The sequence below is a fragment of the Ruditapes philippinarum genome, unplaced genomic scaffold, assembly GCF_026571515.1.
Source record: "Ruditapes philippinarum isolate M1 unplaced genomic scaffold, ASM2657151v2 ctg5_1_1_1_1, whole genome shotgun sequence".
NCBI classification, from domain to species: Eukaryota; Metazoa; Mollusca; class Bivalvia; order Venerida; family Veneridae; genus Ruditapes; species Ruditapes philippinarum.
The window spans coordinates 98329-120559 of NW_026851646.1; the positions used below are offsets into that span (position 1 = coordinate 98329).

The following is a 22231-nucleotide window of genomic DNA, read 5'->3' on the forward strand; positions in this document are numbered from 1 at the left end:
ACAATGTTTAAGGTCCAAGACCCATAATGGTAAATATTACAATCTCGTAAAATTCAATGTCATGTCTTTTCTATGTTCAATAAGACATTTTTGCAATTTTCTATGACTTTATAAAATAAAATACTGTTTTTATTTGGGTTTTTTTCACTACCCCCAACAGTAAAAAATCACTAAGACAACAAATAAATAATTCTTTAAGTGGTTAGGGAATAACACAGAAACTGACGTTTTTACACGATATTACACAAAGTGTTTTATGTGGCTCTGACCTTAAAGTTATAAATAAGAACAGAATAGTTTTTAATGTATCAAAGCTGTAATTTGGTTGAAAATATAATTTTAAAGGGAAAATGGTAGAAAGAATGACTTTATGTAACATTGCAAAATCAGCATCCCTAAATCGCCTTTGCATTTGTGTCGAATACTGCAAAAATGAAACTCCGTGTTATCTCAAAAAGAGATGTTCTAATTGGAACATTATGTGTTTATTCTAATAACAAATCTAATAAGACGTTATAAAACAAAAACATGAATCATAAACACACGATTTGTTACATTGCGTTTTAATGTTTTTAAGTCCGTTTCATAGTGTCCATTTTTTAGTGGTTTCTTTTTATATTTATAGTTTTACGACGATGTCACCGTTGTCATCATGCCTGAATAGGTGTCACAAGTTCATTAATTTCTCTTTATTAACAAAACAACTTTCCGAATTGCGTGATGTTAAACTGAATGACTTTGTGCAGAGACATAACTTAAGACTGGGTCGACAAGATAAGATATTTCTAAATGTAATCCATTCTAGATAATTTAGATAACCTGATAACTCTTGCATCGTGCATACAATTTGAAGTTGAAAAATTAGAACGTGCATAATGCCAAGATAATTTAATTATTTTCTCATTTGTTCACATCTTCTACCTGATTGCACAATTAAGCTTCATTTCTGAATTATTTAAATTTTGCGTCAGCATGTGAGTTTTTAAGGTATTTTATCATGGCATTTTATTAGAAACATCTAAAAAATCAGATATGTTATTTACTGCAGCATTGAAGTATAAATGAATACAGATTTGCGTATATACAAAGAAAATCCTGAAAGAAAATTATTTATTTCATTCAACGAAACGCATAATTTAACGCCAAACATTTCACTTACGCTTAACATTTTATACACTTTCATGATACTTCATTCAATAATAAAAGTTTTTTAACGCAATGTTTCAAATGCCAAAAGTAAAAACATAAACACATTAATGAATGACATTGTATAAAAATAAGTATACAAGTATTTAAGGACCAATTAATAATATTGACGCTTTATAATTGCTATATATTGGACGTATAACCCATTAGCCTGCTGGAAGGTATTGAATCTACCAATGTAACCTGTGCGGACCAAGATCATTTGTCACATCCGAGCTGTATGATCATGGTTGGCAATGTTTGATATTCAGTCGGTATTTTAATGATGACTGGTTTGGAGATAACGTGGTAGTGGTAAATACGTTATTTCATTAAGAAATTCCCTGAAAGATTTAAAGCATGCTCCTTAACTGCCTTCAAAACTAATAAAGATATAGCACAGTGTAGTGATAATAAATTGATATCAAAGTGCACATCTGAAGGAGAAAGTTGCGTGCTTTTGGACAAATTTAAAATTTAAATTAAATAAATAGAGAGGTTGTTCAATTTCTAACAATTGGTTGTATATTTTTGTATGTTTTTTTGTCTTGCTGAATCACTGCTAACGCACTACGACAACGAATGTCGACAAGTTTATAGCTATTGCACATTACGAAAAACACCTTATAAACTCGTGTAAACAGTTTTTGACAGATGTATTACATGAACACATAAAAAACAAACCAAAAACAACGGTAATAATGCCACAGAAATGCTTTCAATTTTATGTCTAAAACGTTTATTTTTTATGTTGGTGTCTTGTTAAAGTTACTACATTGCCCTATTACCTGAATCATCGTTAAAACTTTGCTTTTTATGTTTTTAACAATTGGTGCATTCATAATGAGATAGCATTCTGTATGGATCCAGACCAGCTCTCGCGTCCGCGCATTCTGATCAGGATCCATGCTGTTCGCTTACACATTCTATTACAAATAGAGAAACTGATAGCGAACAGCATGGATCCTAATCAGACTGCGCTGGTCTGGATCCATGCTGGTCGCAAACGCATTACGTTTATTTTGTCGTGACGCTGCTCATTTCACATTCAGTGCTTCATCTTTTAGGTAATAAGCATCTTATATTCCCTGAAACCAATGTTTTTAACGTTTTAAATCTTATTTGTTGCCCTTTTTAAAGAAGGAAATAGTGGCAAATATCGTTGCAAGCATCAGTATTTTAGCATCGTATTATAGGGAAGACAACTGGTTCTACACATTTTTTACCTGAAACTAATAACATGCCCAAGGGCAAAATAGGTAATCTTTACCACTCAAGCTTAAACAACCATATAACCTTACAGATAGTTGAATGAGCTCAAATGAAACAAATACAACGTATGTGCGTGTTTGGAAAACCATATTATCATTCATGGTTTTTTGGTCATGTTAAGATAAACCAAAATTAATTCTGAGGAAATGTTAAGATCGTGAAATGAATGTATATTTTATGAGCTTATTCATGAATATCACCCATTCTTGGATTTCTATGTAATTAAATTAAATACAAATATTTCTGTATAATGCATTTGCCACATTGCATATATTAACACTTCTAAATATCATTTGTGATGGTGAATTGACCGTTTATGTAAATCAGTTGTGCAGGAAATAATTCAAATGTCAGATTTTGTCAGCAAAAACAAAATAAGAGCCGCCGATTACTTCTACACAATACATATTTCATTTGAATAATTATATAAATGCGGATACGTTTCAAAATTACGTTATAAAATAATTTAATTTTTGATTTCCTGCAGATATGAATAAAACCTCGATATAATACGATGAGAATCCAGCATTTAACATGTACAAACATATTTAAACAACGAGTCGTAGCAAAATAATCTTTTTCTTAAGAGCAAAAAAAAACGATTTGTTATACATTGATAGATTATATTTGAAAGCAAATGAAGACATATGAACAACAACACAAACTCAAACATACAAACAGAAAGTAAAGTTAATGTTGTTCTCGCCCAATTTATTCTATCTTGATAAAAACGTTACTCACGTAATTGATTGTGATAACACTATTTCATGGGTAATTGGCAGTCGTAAAACAGTGTCAAATCGGCCGTATGTGTAAGTGGTATTCGCATCTGATACATCTGTGTAATATATATTATATGATAACGTCACTAGTTTAGAATTTTGTTCAACTTCTAGCTGTAAGATAAGCTGCCCTAATACATATATTATATATCTTTTTAACATTGTCGGTTGAACAATAATAGGACATTCCAGTTTACCTTATATCCGGGATTCAGTGACTCTTTCATTCATTTCTATTCCTTGGGAGTTTTCGTTTACATTATTTTCATTTAATTAGTAGTATTTGCAATAAAAAGTAAATACTATCTACATATACCTCTGAAAAGTTTGATTTTGCTTTTTATTCTTTGCTTCTGTGAAATGCAAGCGTATGGTCAAACATATTGCGAAATTGCAAGATAATGTATTTATTTACTGCTGCTATTTAACTCATACAGATTATGTCTTCTTTTGGAAAGTTTGATAAGCAATGAGTATGCATGAGTATGCAAAAGGGAAACGTTTTTAAAAATAATATCAAAAAACAAAATAATAAGATAGACTTAAAGTATGTCATTTACCAATTTTTATTTAACTACAACCTTTGTTTATGTCACTAAATATTTATTCAGTCATTTAACAATTATTTTTGTCCTTCATATCTATTACTTGATTACGTCACTTGAAACTATTTAGCGTATGACGTTTGTCCATGTCCAATAAAAGTCATACACTAATTTATTTTCTGTTAAATGTAAATAAACCATCATACCAATCATACCAAACCCTTGTAAAGTTCAATAGGACCTATCGCATTTTTGATAAACTTTGTTTTACAAAACAAATTGAAATATTCAACTGTTATCTTAAATTACTTCTTTATTCAAGTACTTTCAGTCATTTGTCAAACAAATTATTGCTTTACCTAACAATCACAAAGATAAACTTTTATTTGGTATAGTAGTACAAACTATATATGAAAGAGGTATACATGTAGTTTGTCAATTGCAATAATACCAAAATATGTTAACATTTTGTCTAGATCTTTGGTTGGAAAGTTTTAAGATTTTGGACGATATATGACCAAAAAGCAGAAGCATTCTTCTGGATCTTTGAAACCAGTATATAAACTTTTGAATAAATATTGAATACCGCTTAAAACGGTGCTACGGGGCTTGAGGGATGTTACACTTCTTTTATCACGCATGAACAAACTCGATCAAACAGTGTCTGCAATTGTCATGTACTTTGATGAATTCATCGTTTTCGAGGGATCTCACAAGATATTTTAAATAAAACAGTCTAAACATCTCAATTTTGTAATATTTTTTCTGGTCCTTTGGGATCATTTACTAATGACCCAATATTGCTTAAGAATTATGGTAAAGCTGTAAAAACATGCCCCCGTACTTCATCCTAGTGTTTTATTTTTCATTTTCTGGTCCATCAAAATAATAGATTACTATACTTGTTAGATTATAAACCGTTTAAACCAGCAATGCAAGATCACAGGTGGCAGTATCAGTGTTGGACACCCTACCCGTATCTGCCCCTGGTCCCCTACTACAACCCTGAAAAAATAATTCAACACTCTAAGGCTTACTATAAGGTACCAAATACAAAACCACCGATGAAATTATATAAAAAAAAAAATATTCCACTATCAAAAATTATAGTTATAGAAAGGTGAAAAGCCTACTATATGTTCATTTTGCCAAACAATGTGGAACACACTTGGGAAATCGTCGTTTCGGCGACTGAGGCGCATTCCGGCGGATTTCGCTGCATCATTCATTAACATCAATAAAAAGAACTAGAATTCCACAGCTTATCTAATTCAAGTCCAACGAATATCACTATCATTCCCGATTTTTTTCTGTTTCATCGGTATTTTTTGAAATTGTCGTAGCCATTTTGCAGTCTGATACCTGGGTTGAAATACGCGATCTGATTGGAAACGAGCCAAATTTGGACGTCCAATCAGATCGCGTATAACACACAGGTATCAGAATCCAAAATGGCAACGACAAGTAAAAAAATACCGTGAAATAGAAAAAATCGATAGAATATTGATATTCGTTGGACTTGAATTAGATAAGCTGTGGAATTCTAGTTCTTTTTATTGATGTTAATGAATGATGCAGCGAAATCCCGCCGGAATGCGCCTCAGTCGCCGAAACGACGATTTCCCGTGTTCCACATTATTTGGCAAATGAACATATAGTAGGCTTTTCACCTTTCTATAACTATAATTTTGATAGTGGAATATTTTTCTTTTATATATAATTTCACCGGTGGTTTTGTATTTGGTACCTTATAGTAAGCCTTAGAGTGTTGATTTTTTTTTCAGGGTTGTAGTAGGGGTCCAGGGGCAGATAGGGGTGGGGTGTCCAAACACTGATACTGCCACCTGTGTGCAAGATATCTCTGATGAACAAACTCCATAAAAGCGAGATTTCCGTTTCTAATTATTTATTTGCTCTCGGTTCCTCATTTAAAATTCTTGAAAATAAATAACCGAATCTTATAAATCCTTGAAAATGAAATTACAAATTACAAATAAAACGTTAGGTTATACATGTTAGTTCATCTGCTAAACGATATTTAAACTTGTTGGCAGGATCATCCAAATACCAGGCCAATTTTAAAGCCAATGAACTCTCCCTCTAGACAGCCGTGAATACGATTTATTTCTTTTTTTAAATTTCACATCTGAAAGTAGTGCACAATAAAAGCGTAGATAAGAAAGTGTATTTTGAGAACAAATATGTGATAACTTTGAGTGATTTTGGAATCGCTATAACAGCAACAGAAGCTAAAACATTACGAGAATGTGGTACAAATAAGTGCATTATGCATACTATAAGACAATATTTATGGTAGGTTTTGTAGCAAAACCATGAAAAAACTCGAGTTTTGTTAAACTTTTGCGGTCATTACTTGATCTTGTTGTCATTGTAATTTGCCGATATTTTTAAATCAGTCATATTGAGTGTTGGTTAAAACCATTTTTATTTTGTTAAAGAGATTTACAATCCATTTTACTTTGTAACCACTCTCAATCAAATTGAAACTGTTTTGTTCACACAGATTTTGTTTCTGCCATTCTAATTAGGGAACGTTGCTTAAAACTATGCTATGGTGTCAAATGAATGTACAATCCATTTTTCTTTTAAACACTCTCAAAAAATCAAATGTAAACTATTACGTTTGCATGTTTATCCTGTCATCACTTGCGACAATTTTCCCTATTTAAAGACTTAATAAAAAACTTACATAATGGGTCAATGGCTTGATGCAACAGCACACAGTTCATTTATTTCATTTGAACGTCTAATTGGTAAAGTCATTAAAATCTTGGGCTCAAAGATAAACTTTTACAATGAAATATTATATATAGAATGTTCCTTATTATACTGAAAACGTGGCCAAAAATAAAAATATTTTCCTTTTTCTTTTTCGTTTTCATTTTTCAAAAAGTAAAACAAATATCAAAAAGTACAAAACATTCTTATGTTTCTGCCATAGATCTTTCAATACATCAGTCAATATTCCAATTGAATGACATCAGTCTTGAAATAAAAATTTAACAATTATTTAAGCTTTTTTTTGCATTACATTCCTGGTTTTTAATAAATATTCAGATCTTGGAAGAGCTGACTTCTTAGTTGGCAGTGATTTTCAGATGGGTGCTCATATAAAATGCATTTGTCTTATGTTACTGTTAACATTTTATGAGCTTTATCGTTCAGAAGCAAATTGCGTGCAGTTTTAAATAATTTGAAATTTTCAATATATGACTGGTGCATTAGGTTTTGTAACAAAAGAAAAATACAATATAATAAGTATTACTAGAAATAAATGCTCCGGTATTAATATTCATATAATTTGTTAAGAAGCACACTATATTACTCTGAGAATTATGAAAACAAAGTTCTACAAAGAAGGAAGACATTCCAATAACGCATCCCTAAACATAACACAGCAACAACGGACCACCTACAGACAGCCCAGCAGAACACCAACCAAAACAGGAGAAGACAAAATGGCAAAGTAAGGACGGGGTGATATTAAAAATAATTCAAATTAGGAAACCATTAAAGACTTATGAATATGGTTTAGATCGCACAGTCCATTTGTTCTTTTGCAAACCAAGTTTATGCATGAATTTTTATTCAGCAAGTAAGTATACAAAAAACATTGTCAAAAAAATTTGAATAATGAAGACACGCAGCAAGAATAATACAAACGAAAAACACCTTCTATGTAATATCAACCGTACCTGTGACTTTGGCCTTTTAATTCAATAATCTCTTTCCTACTCCACTAAGTGTTCTAAAATATGATGATGAAACTAAACTTACAAATATCTCTTCCGGGTATTACTTTGGATTCATACTCGTAACAAAACAATAATATATTGAAGAAAACATAATTGTGTTTATTAAATGTTTAAAAGAAAGGGAATCTTTAAAATACTTATCAGACTGGCAATTACAGAGCAGACAGCTATCATGGTATGATGAAATATGAAATGAAATGAATTAGGCAATACATTTGCTTTTAATATGCCATAATATATAACAACCAATTTGTCTAAAATTTGTAAACCAACATGTCTATACACAAGATTTTGAATGTTACCAAAACAAAATGATTTGGCACGAGCTCTGTCATATAAATAATCTTTTCCAAATGATAAATTGATAACGATTCAGACAACTTAAAACGTGTTACGTGTTTTTGAACAAAATAGGGATTTACCTTTTAAACCTTTGGTTGTATGTTATGTTTCCCTTTGTCAAATTCAATTACTTGTAAAGCTGCATCAACAATGTTGTATCATCTGAACTTCACATTAATCACTCTCACATAATGCATTTTATACTGTCTGGACAGGTGTATTACATATACAGATACTGCGACCCCCTTCAAACAACGACAATTTAACAATTTATACTGCGTACAGGTGTGCATGTTCAAATATCTGAAATAATAACGTGATCCCTCGGAATCAGCAAAATTACACAAAAATTGAAGAATCAGTTTTGATTGCGTCTGTACATGAGGGATAATGAAAAAGTGACACATCCCTCACACGCACACACTAGCACCGGCTTGTGTAAAATACATTCGAACTTTTAAAAGATGGCACATTGACCATACCAATACATGAAAAGTTGTCTTAAGCAATTTGTCTATCATTATTTCAAAACATACATAAGTATTCGCAAGTAAACGAATCTTAAAGAATCTTTCAATAATTGCAACGGTACATCAATAACGTAAGTTTACATATACATTTAAAGATAAATGCAAAATTGCATTAAGGCGCCTAAGAATACTACCTGTAGGACTTACAAAATACCTCGGCATAATTCAACGAGAAAACATTTTTTTATTTGTCGTCGTACATAAATATTAGATCACAAGTTTTACGACACATAAAAATGATTTTGCATCATTTCAAATGCATTATTACATTTAAATACAATTTAAATCATTACTTACATATCAACAGTGACAAGGAATTGTGAAATCTAAATATTTGTGCAATAGAATCAAACCTGTCTAATTTTCTATCCCTTGAGTTGCCCGTTATTCACGTTTTTAATTATAAAACTGAGGTAATTGACAAAATGTACGGCAGTTGATGTACAAATTAGAATGTCCTTTGACATCTTATATAGCTTTAAGCATAGAGAAAGCTTATTGGTGGCATGCTATTTTGTTCAATGAGCTAGTATCGAATCTTTCCACTCTTAAACTAACACCTATGATGAATCGCTAGATATTAAACTTAAAATGCCTTCACTGTTTTGTATGCTATGGACGGTGGCCTTCGGCAATTTGTAAATAATCTCTAGGCCTTCGGCAATTTGAAAATAATCAGTTAAACTTCTTAATCGTTAAATTCTGCTTACTCCGGTGCTAGGGGGACTTGAACGGTAAATTGTACTTTCCAATACCGTCCATGAACCGGCTGCTGTAACATTTTTGGCGTTCTTTAGGGATTTCGTTTTTACTCTATTGTAAAACCAATACAAAATCTAAAGCCATATTTTATCCCAGTTGTCTGATGGAGAGATAAACAAATGTTAAATTGAACCTAATGATATCACATTTAAAGGCAATGCTTAACAGTAGTGTCAATTTTGTATCGGATTAGTAACAAACCATCTAACTAGTATTTAATGTTTGTAATTTGTGTAATTTTATATATTGCACTGGGGAGCGTTTCTACTTCACATCATATTAACATTCGAAATGTTTGCTGATGAATAATGCTTTTTTAATTTATAACCAATATATTTATTGGATTAGATTTTGGAAATTGAATGTATCGGGTTTAAGATGTTAGCATGAAACAGTATTGTATTGGCATATTGGCAGTTCAGAGTTCAAATAAAGTTTTGTCGTGTTTAGCAAATTTATTTTACAAATAATGTTGTTAACTTTATCAGTTGTAATCTAGACTCGGGAAGGCGTAGAATCAAAGTTGATTGAAAGACGGTGAATATATCTTTAGAATGTAATGAGTTTTGTAACATACATTCTGAATGCATGTTTTGGAACAAACGATTATGAATAAGATTATCACTATAAAGAATACTGATAAAAAAAGGCTCTGAAAACTTTTATGTCGATGGAAAATGAAAACAAACGACTGCATTGATACTTATTGCTACTTATTTGTCTCCTGTGTGCTTTAGTGTCATAAAGGTAAATGTGATGGACTAGATTATTGTTTGTTTGTACAAAGTTTAACTTAGATGTACCCTTTGTTTTATACTTTAGGTCTATACTTTGGTCTATATTTTGATCATGACTATATGTAACTGCTTGGCAATTCCGTACAATAATATTGTTAAGTATAGGAAGAACATACAAATTTCAGTAAATGCATCGTGTAAAACTTTCACAACAGAGAATGAATACAAAATAAACAACAGATCAATTGCGTTTGTTTTCGTGTGGCCTTAATCAGTCAACAAGCGGTTCATGTTTTATAAAAGGTATACTAAATATGTTATTATTCACATTAATTTTCAATCTTTAAAACATTAAATTGGACTTATCTTATTTAAAGATTAATTTGTTTAAAAGAGCAAATATAAACTATTTATAAAGTTATCTTAAATTGCCGCTTTAATCGTGTATTCAAAACCATTTGTCAAACTAACTATCGCTTGACCTGAAAGTTATTTTGATTCACTGCCAAGACTATGAAATAGATATAGTTAATTGGCCAAATAGAGTAACTTAAATATATGTGTCCATTCTACTTTGCCAAAGTAATTTTTAGTTTTAACTATATTACTGTTATCATGTTCGTTGTAATCGCCGAGACTTCTTTACCAAAATCAATTCTTCCAAAAAATTAAGTCCTTGTAAATTAGCCTCTTAAAATAGAAAACGTAGTTTCCTTTTATCATATTGGGAATTGTTGCTTCAATAATTTGGAAAAGAATTAACTAAACTCATCAATTTACTGGTTTATGATTACTAAATTGGTATCGCTACTGATGACTAAATCTTAGTTCAATCAAGTCGTCATCTTATTACAGTGCTTTCAATCACAACCAATTTTAAATATCTGGGGTGTGCTTAACTTATTACCAGGTGTATAATTATATGGCAAGATGGTGTATAACATATACATACAAAAATAATACTTTTAATATGTGTATTCGGAGGTGATGTTAGTTGAATTGTAATTATAAGTTATTATTGAAAACAGATAATTATCTAAAATATTGAAATACAAATATACATGATGTTTTCATAAATAACTGGTGTTATTAGGACGTTTCCCCCAATGTAGATTTGTAAAATAGATCCGTGTGTTTTGTTAAAACTTTTGACAAAATGTATCCAAATATCCTGGCCACGTCCATTTGATGCTTTTGGGGAAAAAATAAGAGCCAAATTGAAAATATGACAATAAACTTAAAATTTGTCATAAAAGTAACTGGTATGATTGTTTTCCTGTGTTGCAAATCAAAAAGATTTTTTCACGATTAACAACGTGATAACATGGCGACTGTAACATGAGAGAGATAGACTACAAATGAAGAACTTTAAAGGGATTGGGAAAGTTGGTAATTTACTATCCAGGAAGTATGCATCTAGTTTAATAAGGTTTTTTTCCTTTCACTTCAAGATTATCATTTAGGACCCGAAGTTGTTGTATTTCACCATTCGCATTGAGTTGAAATGTGCTGCCATGACATTGATGTGCAGAAAAATAATATAAAAATTTGTTTTTAAAGTTCTTTTTTTTACTTTTTTGGTTGAAATCCTTTTGGTTTTAAAATAATTTTTATATTTGTTTTTAGAAAATTTTCATGAAGAAAATTTTTTAAAATTTTAATGATATTTGCTTTAAAAATTTATTTACTCCGGGTACAAAATGTAGCATGAAACACTTTGTTTATGGATGTGCGAAGATATCATGGTTGTAGTACAATGTTAAATTATAACACATTGCTTTATAATATCTATATATCAATATAATTAAGGGTAAAATAATCTGAAATATCATGATATCGATACGTATTAATACTTAATATAATCAATATAATAGACAATCAAATATTTTTATTTTACATCTGCAAAGAAATGCGATAATGAAAATTAACATTTATATTACATTATCAGTAAATCAGCTGTAAAATAACACGCTATTAAAACAGCATTAAAATTTATCTAGAGTCGTAATAATAAACTAAAAATGAAAATGATAAGAATAAAAATAAAACAGGTACCAATGTTCTACAAAGATAATCCAAAGTTTGAATGACTCATCGCAATGGGTTTTTTTATAATTCATTAGCACATTTCTTTCGTATTTTTAGGTCCATGAACTTGCATCTGACATAATCTTACTTGCATCCGAAATTTCATCTAAAACTGCGAACAATAAAATTCTAGATAAAAGAGATTGCGTTCTAAAAACGTGTAAATTCATAATCTGGATTTATTTCAGATCTTTTCTCAATGTAATAGTTATGTTTTTAAATGAATCAAATTATAAGTGTATGTCTGCAAGTCAAGTGTTAATGCGAAAGCTGTTTCAATTGTGCTGGTATAATTAGATCAATCTTACAAGTTTTCACCTTGCAGGCTTTATTAGTGATTTTATATTATCTGGTCTTCGGGGTCATTGATCACAACACTTTTATTTTTGAGCATTGTATACCGCCAAATCCGGTGCTGGAGGGAGGAGATGTTGCACTATCCATTATCCTTCATTTTCCCTTATAAACAGATACAATAAATCGGAGTCTGCTAGTTTTCAACTTTTTTATTGTTTCTGACAACGATAACAAATATTTTACGGAGTAAACGTATAACATTTGTAGATGATAGATACCTTTAAAAGCTTACACCGGGACAGTTCTGTGGTTATTGCATTCGTCAAAAGTGGTATTTTCGTAAATTTGAAATAAAAAGAAATTCAACAGTAATACAAAAATGATTGGAAAACAAACACGTTCGTTAACGGAATATGTATATCAACTATTAGAGAGATGCAAGGAAGTGCTTTATGAAAACGTGAATATCGTTATTTTCTGGAAATACCGCAATGACACAAACCTATCGTCGCCTGATAAAATTTACAAGCAATCAGCAAAGCTATTACATGAATTTAATCTATTTCCAGTTTTAATGCAAAGTCAATTCAAAGTACGTAAAGCGTTTGAAAAAAAAACATACATACACACTTCTATAGATAATGCCAACTGATATAATGGCGCCGAACAATGGATCCTTCAATAATATTTCTCAATATATAATATATTACAGTAATCTATCAAAAGCTTCGCTGTTTTTAGATAAAAAGATATCCTCTGAGCTAGGAATAACAAAGTTCCGATCAAAAGACAAGTGTCTAAATAAAGAAATACAGTAAAAATGTGTCTATCTATGTGAACATTCCACTTGGCATCGGATACTATTCTTAACTGTAAAATAACCTGGTTCAGTATCAGAAATAGGTGGAAGCGATATTGAAAATTCATTTTTCTATTTTAATGATGTTGGTAACGTTATAGCATGTTAGATAATCAAATATAGAATTTGCTTGTTTCCTTGAAATAACGTAACGTTAGAACATTAATATAACGTCACTCTCTACGGCTTTAACGTTTATAAGCAAAAAGACCACCGGAAGTTCGCAAATGCTTGTGTAAGTGATATAGTGACACCAATCTATGATGGATCACTTTTGTTTTTAATTCTAAAAAATGTACTATATTTGAACTTTGAAAAATAAAAGTACACGGAAATATATCAAGGAATAAAATGAAACAGGTTTCTTCCCGCGTTCCAACGTTAACATTCCTGAATTCTGAAAATAATTCTAAAGTGTTGCAGAACTTGGCTCCGAAGCTTTCAGAAATAGGCGGATACTCATTTAAAATTTCATGTGTCTATAACAACGCTTTATGAGCTTTATCGTATAGAACCTGACAGCGTGCAAGATAAGCCAATATAATCTTTTTTGTTTCTTTGAAGATGTTTGATATATGATTCTTGAATTAGATTATTCAAATGAAAGATAACAATTACAATTAGGTTTCAAAGGGACCGAGTGCTTCTTATGTAATAGAAGTTATGTAATATTGTCTAGTCACCTATGTTTTAAGTTATATGCACTAAAATGAAAAAGTTTTCTTTTTTTTCTTACTTGATATGTACTTTTTTATATTATAAAATAGAGAAAATAAGAATCCCTAAAGAAATTCCAAAACGGCCACATTTGAAAGTTGCCATGCTCGGGGTTGATAAAGCCTCCGTCCAAATGACGGAAGTCCCCAAGTCAAAGTTTTCGCCCGTACCCCTAGCACCCCTTAAGCAAGAACTCAAACATTTAATCGTTACTGCGTGAAATTTTGAAGTACAATATGTTCTTCTAATACCCTTTGTTGTGCTATTACCTTACCATGTTCCTGTTTGTATTATTAATTGTTTCCCTAACACATGTCACAAGGGAAGTCTGTCCATATGGGCACTAATCTACGTCACTTTGTTGTGACCCTAAAGGGCAAACTAATTCGCCACGTTCAGATCAACAGGCAAATATCTATATAAATAAATCTCCAAGAACAATTCGTATTAAAAATCATATACAACCTTTATATTTATGAGAAAGATGAGAAAATATGGAAAATTTCAATTTATACATAAACTTTAAAATGTACGAAGGCAAGCAAATTGTAACATACTTTTACATCATCACAGTAATATTCTACAGCACATGACAAAACATATGAGTTTATTGGTGAATCGTATGCTAACAGCATATTGCTCAAACAATAAAACTTACATCATGCATGCTTAAATAAATGAAATGAAGATACTTACATAACCTACTTGTATATTAATTTTGAGACAATACCAATATACAAACATGAAATTCCTCTTGAAATTGTGCTTTAAGGGTCCCTTGATTAAATTACCGCAGCGATATTTTCATTTATATTCGTAGGAAAAGTTCGTTTAACCTAATACAGAGGGAATTACGGACTGTTGTCGTGTTAATTGGAGCATATATCATCAGTAATCATAGACCAGTTTTCTCGCGTTTCACCATTCAATGCACCTCTGTGTGTGTATTTGCGTTTATTTATACTCGCCACCGGTTGCCCATATGGGCGAGTCCCCCAGAAGAGTATTAGTCATTTTAGATTTTTGGAGGATAGTGCAATTACAGATACAGAAAGATGCCCCAATTCCAGAAGCTTCTCCTGGTTCTTTAGCGTGCCAAGTGTTAAGCACCCATACACGGGACCTCGATTTAAAGTCTCATCTAATTTAAATGCACCTCGGCCATTTACGGAAATGGTCGGTCGATTTGCGGTCTGACGTCACACCCAGTACTCGTTCGAGAATCGCCATATTGGAAACATTTATAAAATAAACAGTTGCAGTAATTTTTGTTTTATCTTACATTATTTGTTGGATTTTAAGCAATGAGATGCGCGAAATGTGTTGCTTGGGGTGCAGTCATAAAAGCAGTGAGTGGGATAGCTCGCACCAGTTCCCTAAGGGTTTTGACATTTAAAACACTATATACAAAGATCATTGATAATTTCCATTTCTTTTCTATCCGAGGAGGAACACCCAAATTGACAAAACTATGTGTAATGCTAAGTACAGTACGATTTTCCTAAATACTACTTTTAATATTTTTCATCCCTAGAGGACAAATTATACAAATAACTTGCACTCTCGCATGATATTCTAGTATTATACCCAATAAACTTTATTTAGTTTATTTACTTTAGTTTATTGAGTTAACAGGGTATAGCAACTTCTAAAAAGTGAACAATAAAAGCTAACCAGATTAAAATTGATATAATACACACTTACGATCTCTTTTTTGTTTACTGTGATATAAACATAAAGAAATGAACAAGACTGACGTAATTATTGAAGCTATTAATGTAAAAACAAGTCAAAGAAAACAAGATTAATTACAAATGCAAAAACACATTACTTTGGTCATCTTTCCCATATAAATTAGCTCGGTTTTTTTTAATTTATCAAAGTGGGCGATAACATTTTGCAGCGTTTTACAACGCTTCATTTCTTTTTTCAAATTTCATTATGAAACATTTTTATTTGATTTATCTGAGTGACGCAAAGAAAAGAAAGCATTATAGAAAATTGATGGAAATCGGATTATATTAGCAATAAACACAATAAACTTTATAACGTCTTGGAAATTGAAAAGAAAACATGCTTAAATATGTTAAAGGGACTCCACTGTGGTTTTTCGACATGATGGGACTGAAAATATTTTTTCAAACTTTGCGTTCCAGTTGATGGAGGTCTGGATTTTTTTTTGTGCAAATTTTCAGGACATTCTCTCACCCATTTTTACAGAATAAAACCTCTTGTGCAAAATAACCTTAAAATGAAAAATCGCTGCAACGCTCTTTTTACTTTTTTTCCCGATTTAAAAATCCTCAAAAAACAGTTTTTGTTTTAATTTTTAGTTTTTAGCATTATTTTCATGTATAGATTTCTATTTTAAATGCCCCACTTGATCTTTGTAAGATTTTTTAATTTTAAGTTTTTTAAGCATTTAGACCTCAGTGGAATTCCTTTAATATGTTACGATGGGGTTTCAAGAGTATATTTTCATCTTTAAATTGATTTTTACTTTGTTTTTACTTAATTTCTATATTGCATATATACGAGAACAATTATGACGGAAATTACTTTAAAATAACAGAAAAGAGCAGGTAGGTATAAAATAAATAGTTATTTCACTAAAAGAAACAAATAAAGTATTTCAGTTCCACAACAAAGATGTACAAAACTAAAGAGAAATTTCGTGAATCAGACTAATGCATTTAAGATGGTATGGTCAATAAGTTTGTATTAAAGGAATGGATATAAAGATAAAAAAAAGTTTTGTTTGTTATCACAAATGTGTTTACCATAACTTCACTGTACTAGTGTGTTGGTAGTTAAAGAAATAAAAGTTTAACGCATACACAAGATAAATAGCTGTTTGAGCACTTGTTATTTATGTCCATGCAGCGATGCAAAATGAGTTATCGGACGGTTAAACATCAATAGAAGTTTAAAATCCATAAAAAGTAAACTTTTACACTAAATTAAGTTACCTGTAATTCCACAGCAAGTTTAAATGAATATAACGGGAATTTTCAGACCGTGAAATATTTGTATGCATAATCTCACCTTCAATGTTAACTTTTTGGCCCACTTAAAGGTTGTGCCATGCATGACTTCCATAACTAAGTATGTGAATTAATTTTTAATGTTTTAAACATAGGTCATGTAACTACGAATCTTTTTTTTACCTATTTTGCAAACTACTTATGTAAAACAGTGTGCCAGTTTCGTAAATTATTTATCAATGCAAAATTTAAGTCAACTTATAATGTTAATTGACACATTTATAAATCAACGTATGCACAAATACACGCACATTTATGTGTGTAATTGTCTAAATTGGAATGTGAACTGTAGAGAAAGTGTCTTTTTTTTCTTTTTTTTTAAATAAATGTACATGTTTCTTGTTAAAAGTTTTAATTAAATTGGATGTATCTGTTTAATGAGGACATTTCAACTGTTGATATAAAAATATATGACAGGAATGTTTTATTTTCTAACCTTTTTCTACATATAAGGGTACTGTAAAATAAAAAAAATACATATCACATACAACAATATGTAATTTTACGGAGAATCTCTTATTTTTATGTGAATATTGTTCTCTTTCTTCAACAATACATATTAGTGAAAAAGGTTTGGTGCAGAGAGAAAAGAAACAATACAAATACGTTCCTGTCCGACCGACCATCAAACATCCAGGTAATCTCCTTTGTAACAGAGAATATCTAAGCTTAGTAATAACCGATCACATTTATTGTGCTAAAAAAGAAGATCAAGGATATGAAAAAGGTAAACTAAAAGAAAATTAATTATGTGAGTTGTTGTTGGTGTTGTTGTTGTTGTTGTAGCATAAATGAGAAGCTTCAATGAGATATCTTTATGAGTGAGTTACGTTTTCTTTTCAAATAATACATGACGTTTGTTACATACCATGCATGTTTTTAGTTCAAATTTTACAATATCATGTTGCAAACGTATAAAATTATGACAGATTATGATCTTAGATTTCAGTGAATTCACGAACGTTTCACTAGCAAATTTTAAAATAATAACATCGCCTACGTAGTTAATAATACAACTATTAGATGATTTATGATTGGGTTTTAAGAGCAACGGATACTGTAAGGGTCAAAATGCGACATTCCAGCTTTACTGCGTGCTAGGGAAAACCTCGGTGTTCCTTCGTTTATTATATTGTGTCAGGCATGACTTTGAACTTCGGCTTTGTAATCATTAATTCTAAGTTAGCTAGCTGGATAGCTTCATCTCCGCTCAGTCCACGTTTTTCGTTTTGAGGGGCTATAGTAATGAGGTCCCAGTTGCCCTTAAACACTCGGGCACAGAGGCCACATGGCAAATAGAATATTTGTAAATTTCACTTACGTCTATATCGAAATTCCATCTCGATTTTAACTTTTCTCGTCGTTTTTCATACTTCAACTCCTCTTTTGTCTTTTTAAATGGGTTATTTAATCCGTAAATTTCATATAACTCGTCAACTGATAGATTTTCATTATTTCTTAGACTATTTGTAAGATCCAAGGAAACAATAGTTATAAATACTATAGTTAATTTCCAAACGAAAAATATATTTTGACACTGCAACATTATTCCTAGTCATGTTTAGTAAAATCCTACATAATACATCCTGTGCACCAAAAAAATAAATTAATTATACATTCACACTTTTATTTTAGTGATACACAAGTAACTGTATTATCAAATCCTTTGCCCTGTAGATACACTCCAATTATGCGTTTATTGCAATGCAAATAGCGTTATTTATACATTTCGCATGAGTTATACTTTAAATCTTTAAAACAATTGATTTATATAAATTATAACGAGAATTTGATCATAAACAAAGTCCAATTAATATGTTGATTAAATGACAACCCTTGTTCAAATAAGAAAGTTAAATTAAATTGCCACATTTAATATAAAACAAATTCGTTGAAGTTTTAAACACAGATACTAAAAACAAAACACTGAATTGACCAAAAAATTTAAGTGATTAAAAATGTCCCTAAATTTATCTCCATTACAGTTTATGATTTAAAAATACGACGAAAGATACTTAAAAAAACCAATTTTAAAAAATTTCAAGTTTTCTGCTTTTATTTCAAGCCCTGCCGATTTTATACACAATGATTTATACCCAAATGCAAATTCACAGTCAATTTATGCCTGCTGTTTGGCTGGAAAACAAAAATGATATAAATCAGGCCAATTACCCTGGCTATTTATATATGCGTTTTTCTATGTTTAATCCAAGCCCAATTATCTTTGTACAACCCCTCTTACTTTTAAACCCATCGCTTGGTAATCTTTTTACGGTTTCAAAAGATTCATTTAATTTTTATAAAATAAAGCGGTTTCCAATACCTAAAAACCCTTAAAAACAAAAAAAAACGGGGATTTTTAAAAAATTCAATAAATTTTAAAATTTCATTTTTTTGTAGTATTTTTCAGTCCCTTTTTTTGGACATTTTTATAATTTCATTCATGATTTTAAATTTTTAACTTTGTTTATTATCATTAAAGAATGAAAAGTTTTCAATTTTTTTAAAAGTTGGGAAAAAATTTCATTTTTACAATATGACTGCCTTCAGTAAATATTTTATTTTTTTTTTCGATCATTTATACTTTAAGCCCACATGACATGTACGTAATAACTATTTCAAAAAAAAGGAAAAAATTTTTTTGGGGATCGCTGAATCAAACAAACTATGAAAACGTTAATCAAACAAATCTTTAAATTGATTTCTGTTTTCAGATCTGTTTCATGATTTAAAAACACGTATTTTAGTTGGGTCGCGGAGTATTTATGAATGAATCAAATGTACCTCAGCAATTTATAAAACATACAAGTTATTTTTATGGAAAAAAAAAACGTCGCAAAATCGCCCTGAAAGAAAATTAAGCATTTTAAGCATAAGCAATAAGAATAGTTTTTTTTATCTATACATTTTTCATTTTCATGAAATGTATATATATATATATGTTTTTTGCTATAAACATTGTTATAATGTTTTATTTGCAATAAAGTTATTTGTTGTATTTTGAGTGCAGACGCTTTTTTCGCCTTGACAATCAGCTGCTTCTACCGATACCTTGTAGATTTTTTTCATTAAAGAAAGGCTAATTTAGATTGAGGTACATAGTTTGATCTATATTAGGAAAAGTGCTTGATATATGTCACAAGGTTGAGAACAACTTCCTTTATTACCGTTTATTTAAGAGACTCCTAAAACATCAAGCTGAATGAAAAACAATATTGAGTGGGATGATAAAAACAGAAAAATATTTCCTTAATTACTTCTGTGTTTTACAGCTTTAAGTAGAAAAGGGAAACAGCGTGGAATGTGTTTACAAAAATTAATATTTTATTATGCCTTACAAAAAATGAACATAATTATTACTTTTACTGTGTGAGAGTTATTTTAATAAACAATCTTAAAAGTTAATATGAGAGGGAAACGATAAAAAATTGTGCCAACTTTGAAATGTGAGAATATACGTAATGTTAATTGCTCAATATAGTCAATACTCAATATTCCATATTCTGAATGTTCGATACTGAATGTTCAATATATTCAATGTTTAATACTTAATATGCAATATACATAATATTCTATACTCACTATTTAATATACTCAATATTCAATACTTATTATTCAGTATTCTCAATGTTCGATTGTCAATATTCATTATACTTATTGTTTAATATTCAATATACTCGATCTTCTATACTCATTATTCAATAAACTCAAAGTTCATCATTTAATATACTCAATATGTATTGTTCAATATAACTAAATATTCTAAAGCTATTATGTATGAAAAACAATAAAAAATGTAACAGGTTTAGATTGTGGGAATATATTCAATGTCCAATACTCAATGTACTATATACTCAATGTACAATATACGGAATGTTTAACACTCAATGTTCAATAAACCTCATGTTCTTGTGTTCGTTTAATTTAGAAATTAACTACATTTGAGCCGCGTCATGACAAAACCAACATAGTGCGTTTGCGACCAATATGGATCCAGACCAGCCTGCGCATCCTCGCAGTCTGATCAGGATCCATGCTGTTCGCTTATCAAGTCTATTACAAGTAGAGGAACTGATAGCGAACAGCATGGATCCTGATCAGACTGCGCGGATGCGCAGGCTGGTCTAGATCCATGCTGGTCGCAAACCCATTATGTTGGTTTTGTCGTGACGCGGCTCATGTAATATTTTAGGGACATGTATTGCAGGCTTACAAAACATATACAAGTGAAAGACTATATTGTTTGATACTAAGCCATTTTGAAGAAAATACTCAAGTTTGTTTGCTCGATGGTTATATTAAATTGCGATACCATATTTTCTAAACTAGTTTTGTTTGTGCCTTTTAATTTTTGTAAAATCACTTTTGATACAAAGAATATCAACATAAAGAAAAAAATATCCAAGCATACAGTGCAAATAATGTTAATACATTTTACGAAAATCCTTTGCGCCAAGGAAAGGGAAAGTCTGAAGATTAAAACGTGTCAGTTTAATAAATCGCATCTCAGTAAATAGCAAACTGTAATTATAAATTATACTATCAAAATGATCAAGAACTGTAACTGAGATAACGTGTTACTAGAAGCTGGTAAAAGTTACCGTCCTTGGTGAAGATGAGGGGTATATGTACAATGATATGAAGATGTATTGATGTTAATTGTTGCTCCTATCACATTGTTTGTAATGCTTGTGATATGAATCTATATGTCACACTTAGAGACATTGTAATCACTTTGACGTGAATTAATTCAATGTATACTTCTTCACTTACATGTAAATGTATACATTGTGCACGTGTTTAAAATGTAATTTTACAAATGTACTCTTTGAGGAAAGTGTAACATTTTTATACTAACTAAAATAAAGTGGACAATCATTTTACATTTTGTGTAATCATATCTTTGTAAAAATTCAGATCGGACTGTTTTCTCATATAGTGAATCAAAACATTCAAATGAAATAAAATAATGATAAATACATTGTGCATTTTCGACTCAATGACAGCAAAGCAATAAAAAAATGCGATTTTCTTTCTGTCCGAGTTTAAGATAAGAAACAATTTAAATTATCATTCTGATAATTCATTGTTTATAATCATAAAATGAACAGCAATTCAGGGTTAGATATACTATGCTCATTGCTATATATATTGATATACTATTGCTCATATTGGATAAAATATTTTAATCACATACATTTATTGAAATCTATGTCTATGAAATTCTTACTGAATACGTCTTTTTGAATAAAAGAATAAAACTTAGTATGGGAAGCTGCGTTCCTTTTTGCAGGA

At 30.4% G+C, this 22231-nt stretch overlaps 1 protein-coding gene across 2 annotated transcripts in view; it reads right to left on the bottom strand.

Moving 5' to 3' along the window:
• Window positions 1-22231, bottom strand: part of LOC132730159 (interstitial collagenase-like) — a 75854-nt gene that overhangs the window by 50627 nt on the left and 2996 nt on the right. The window contains exon 1 of one of the 2 annotated variants that reach the window (XM_060716047.1): window positions 18258-18786. The exons of the other annotated variant lie outside the window; for it this stretch is intronic. Within the exon in view, the coding sequence (XP_060572030.1) occupies window positions 18258-18482 (225 nt within the window). The 5' untranslated portion in view covers window positions 18483-18786. Of the gene's footprint in view, window positions 1-18257; window positions 18787-22231 lie in introns of those variants that run through there. 2 annotated transcript variants of the gene reach the window in all.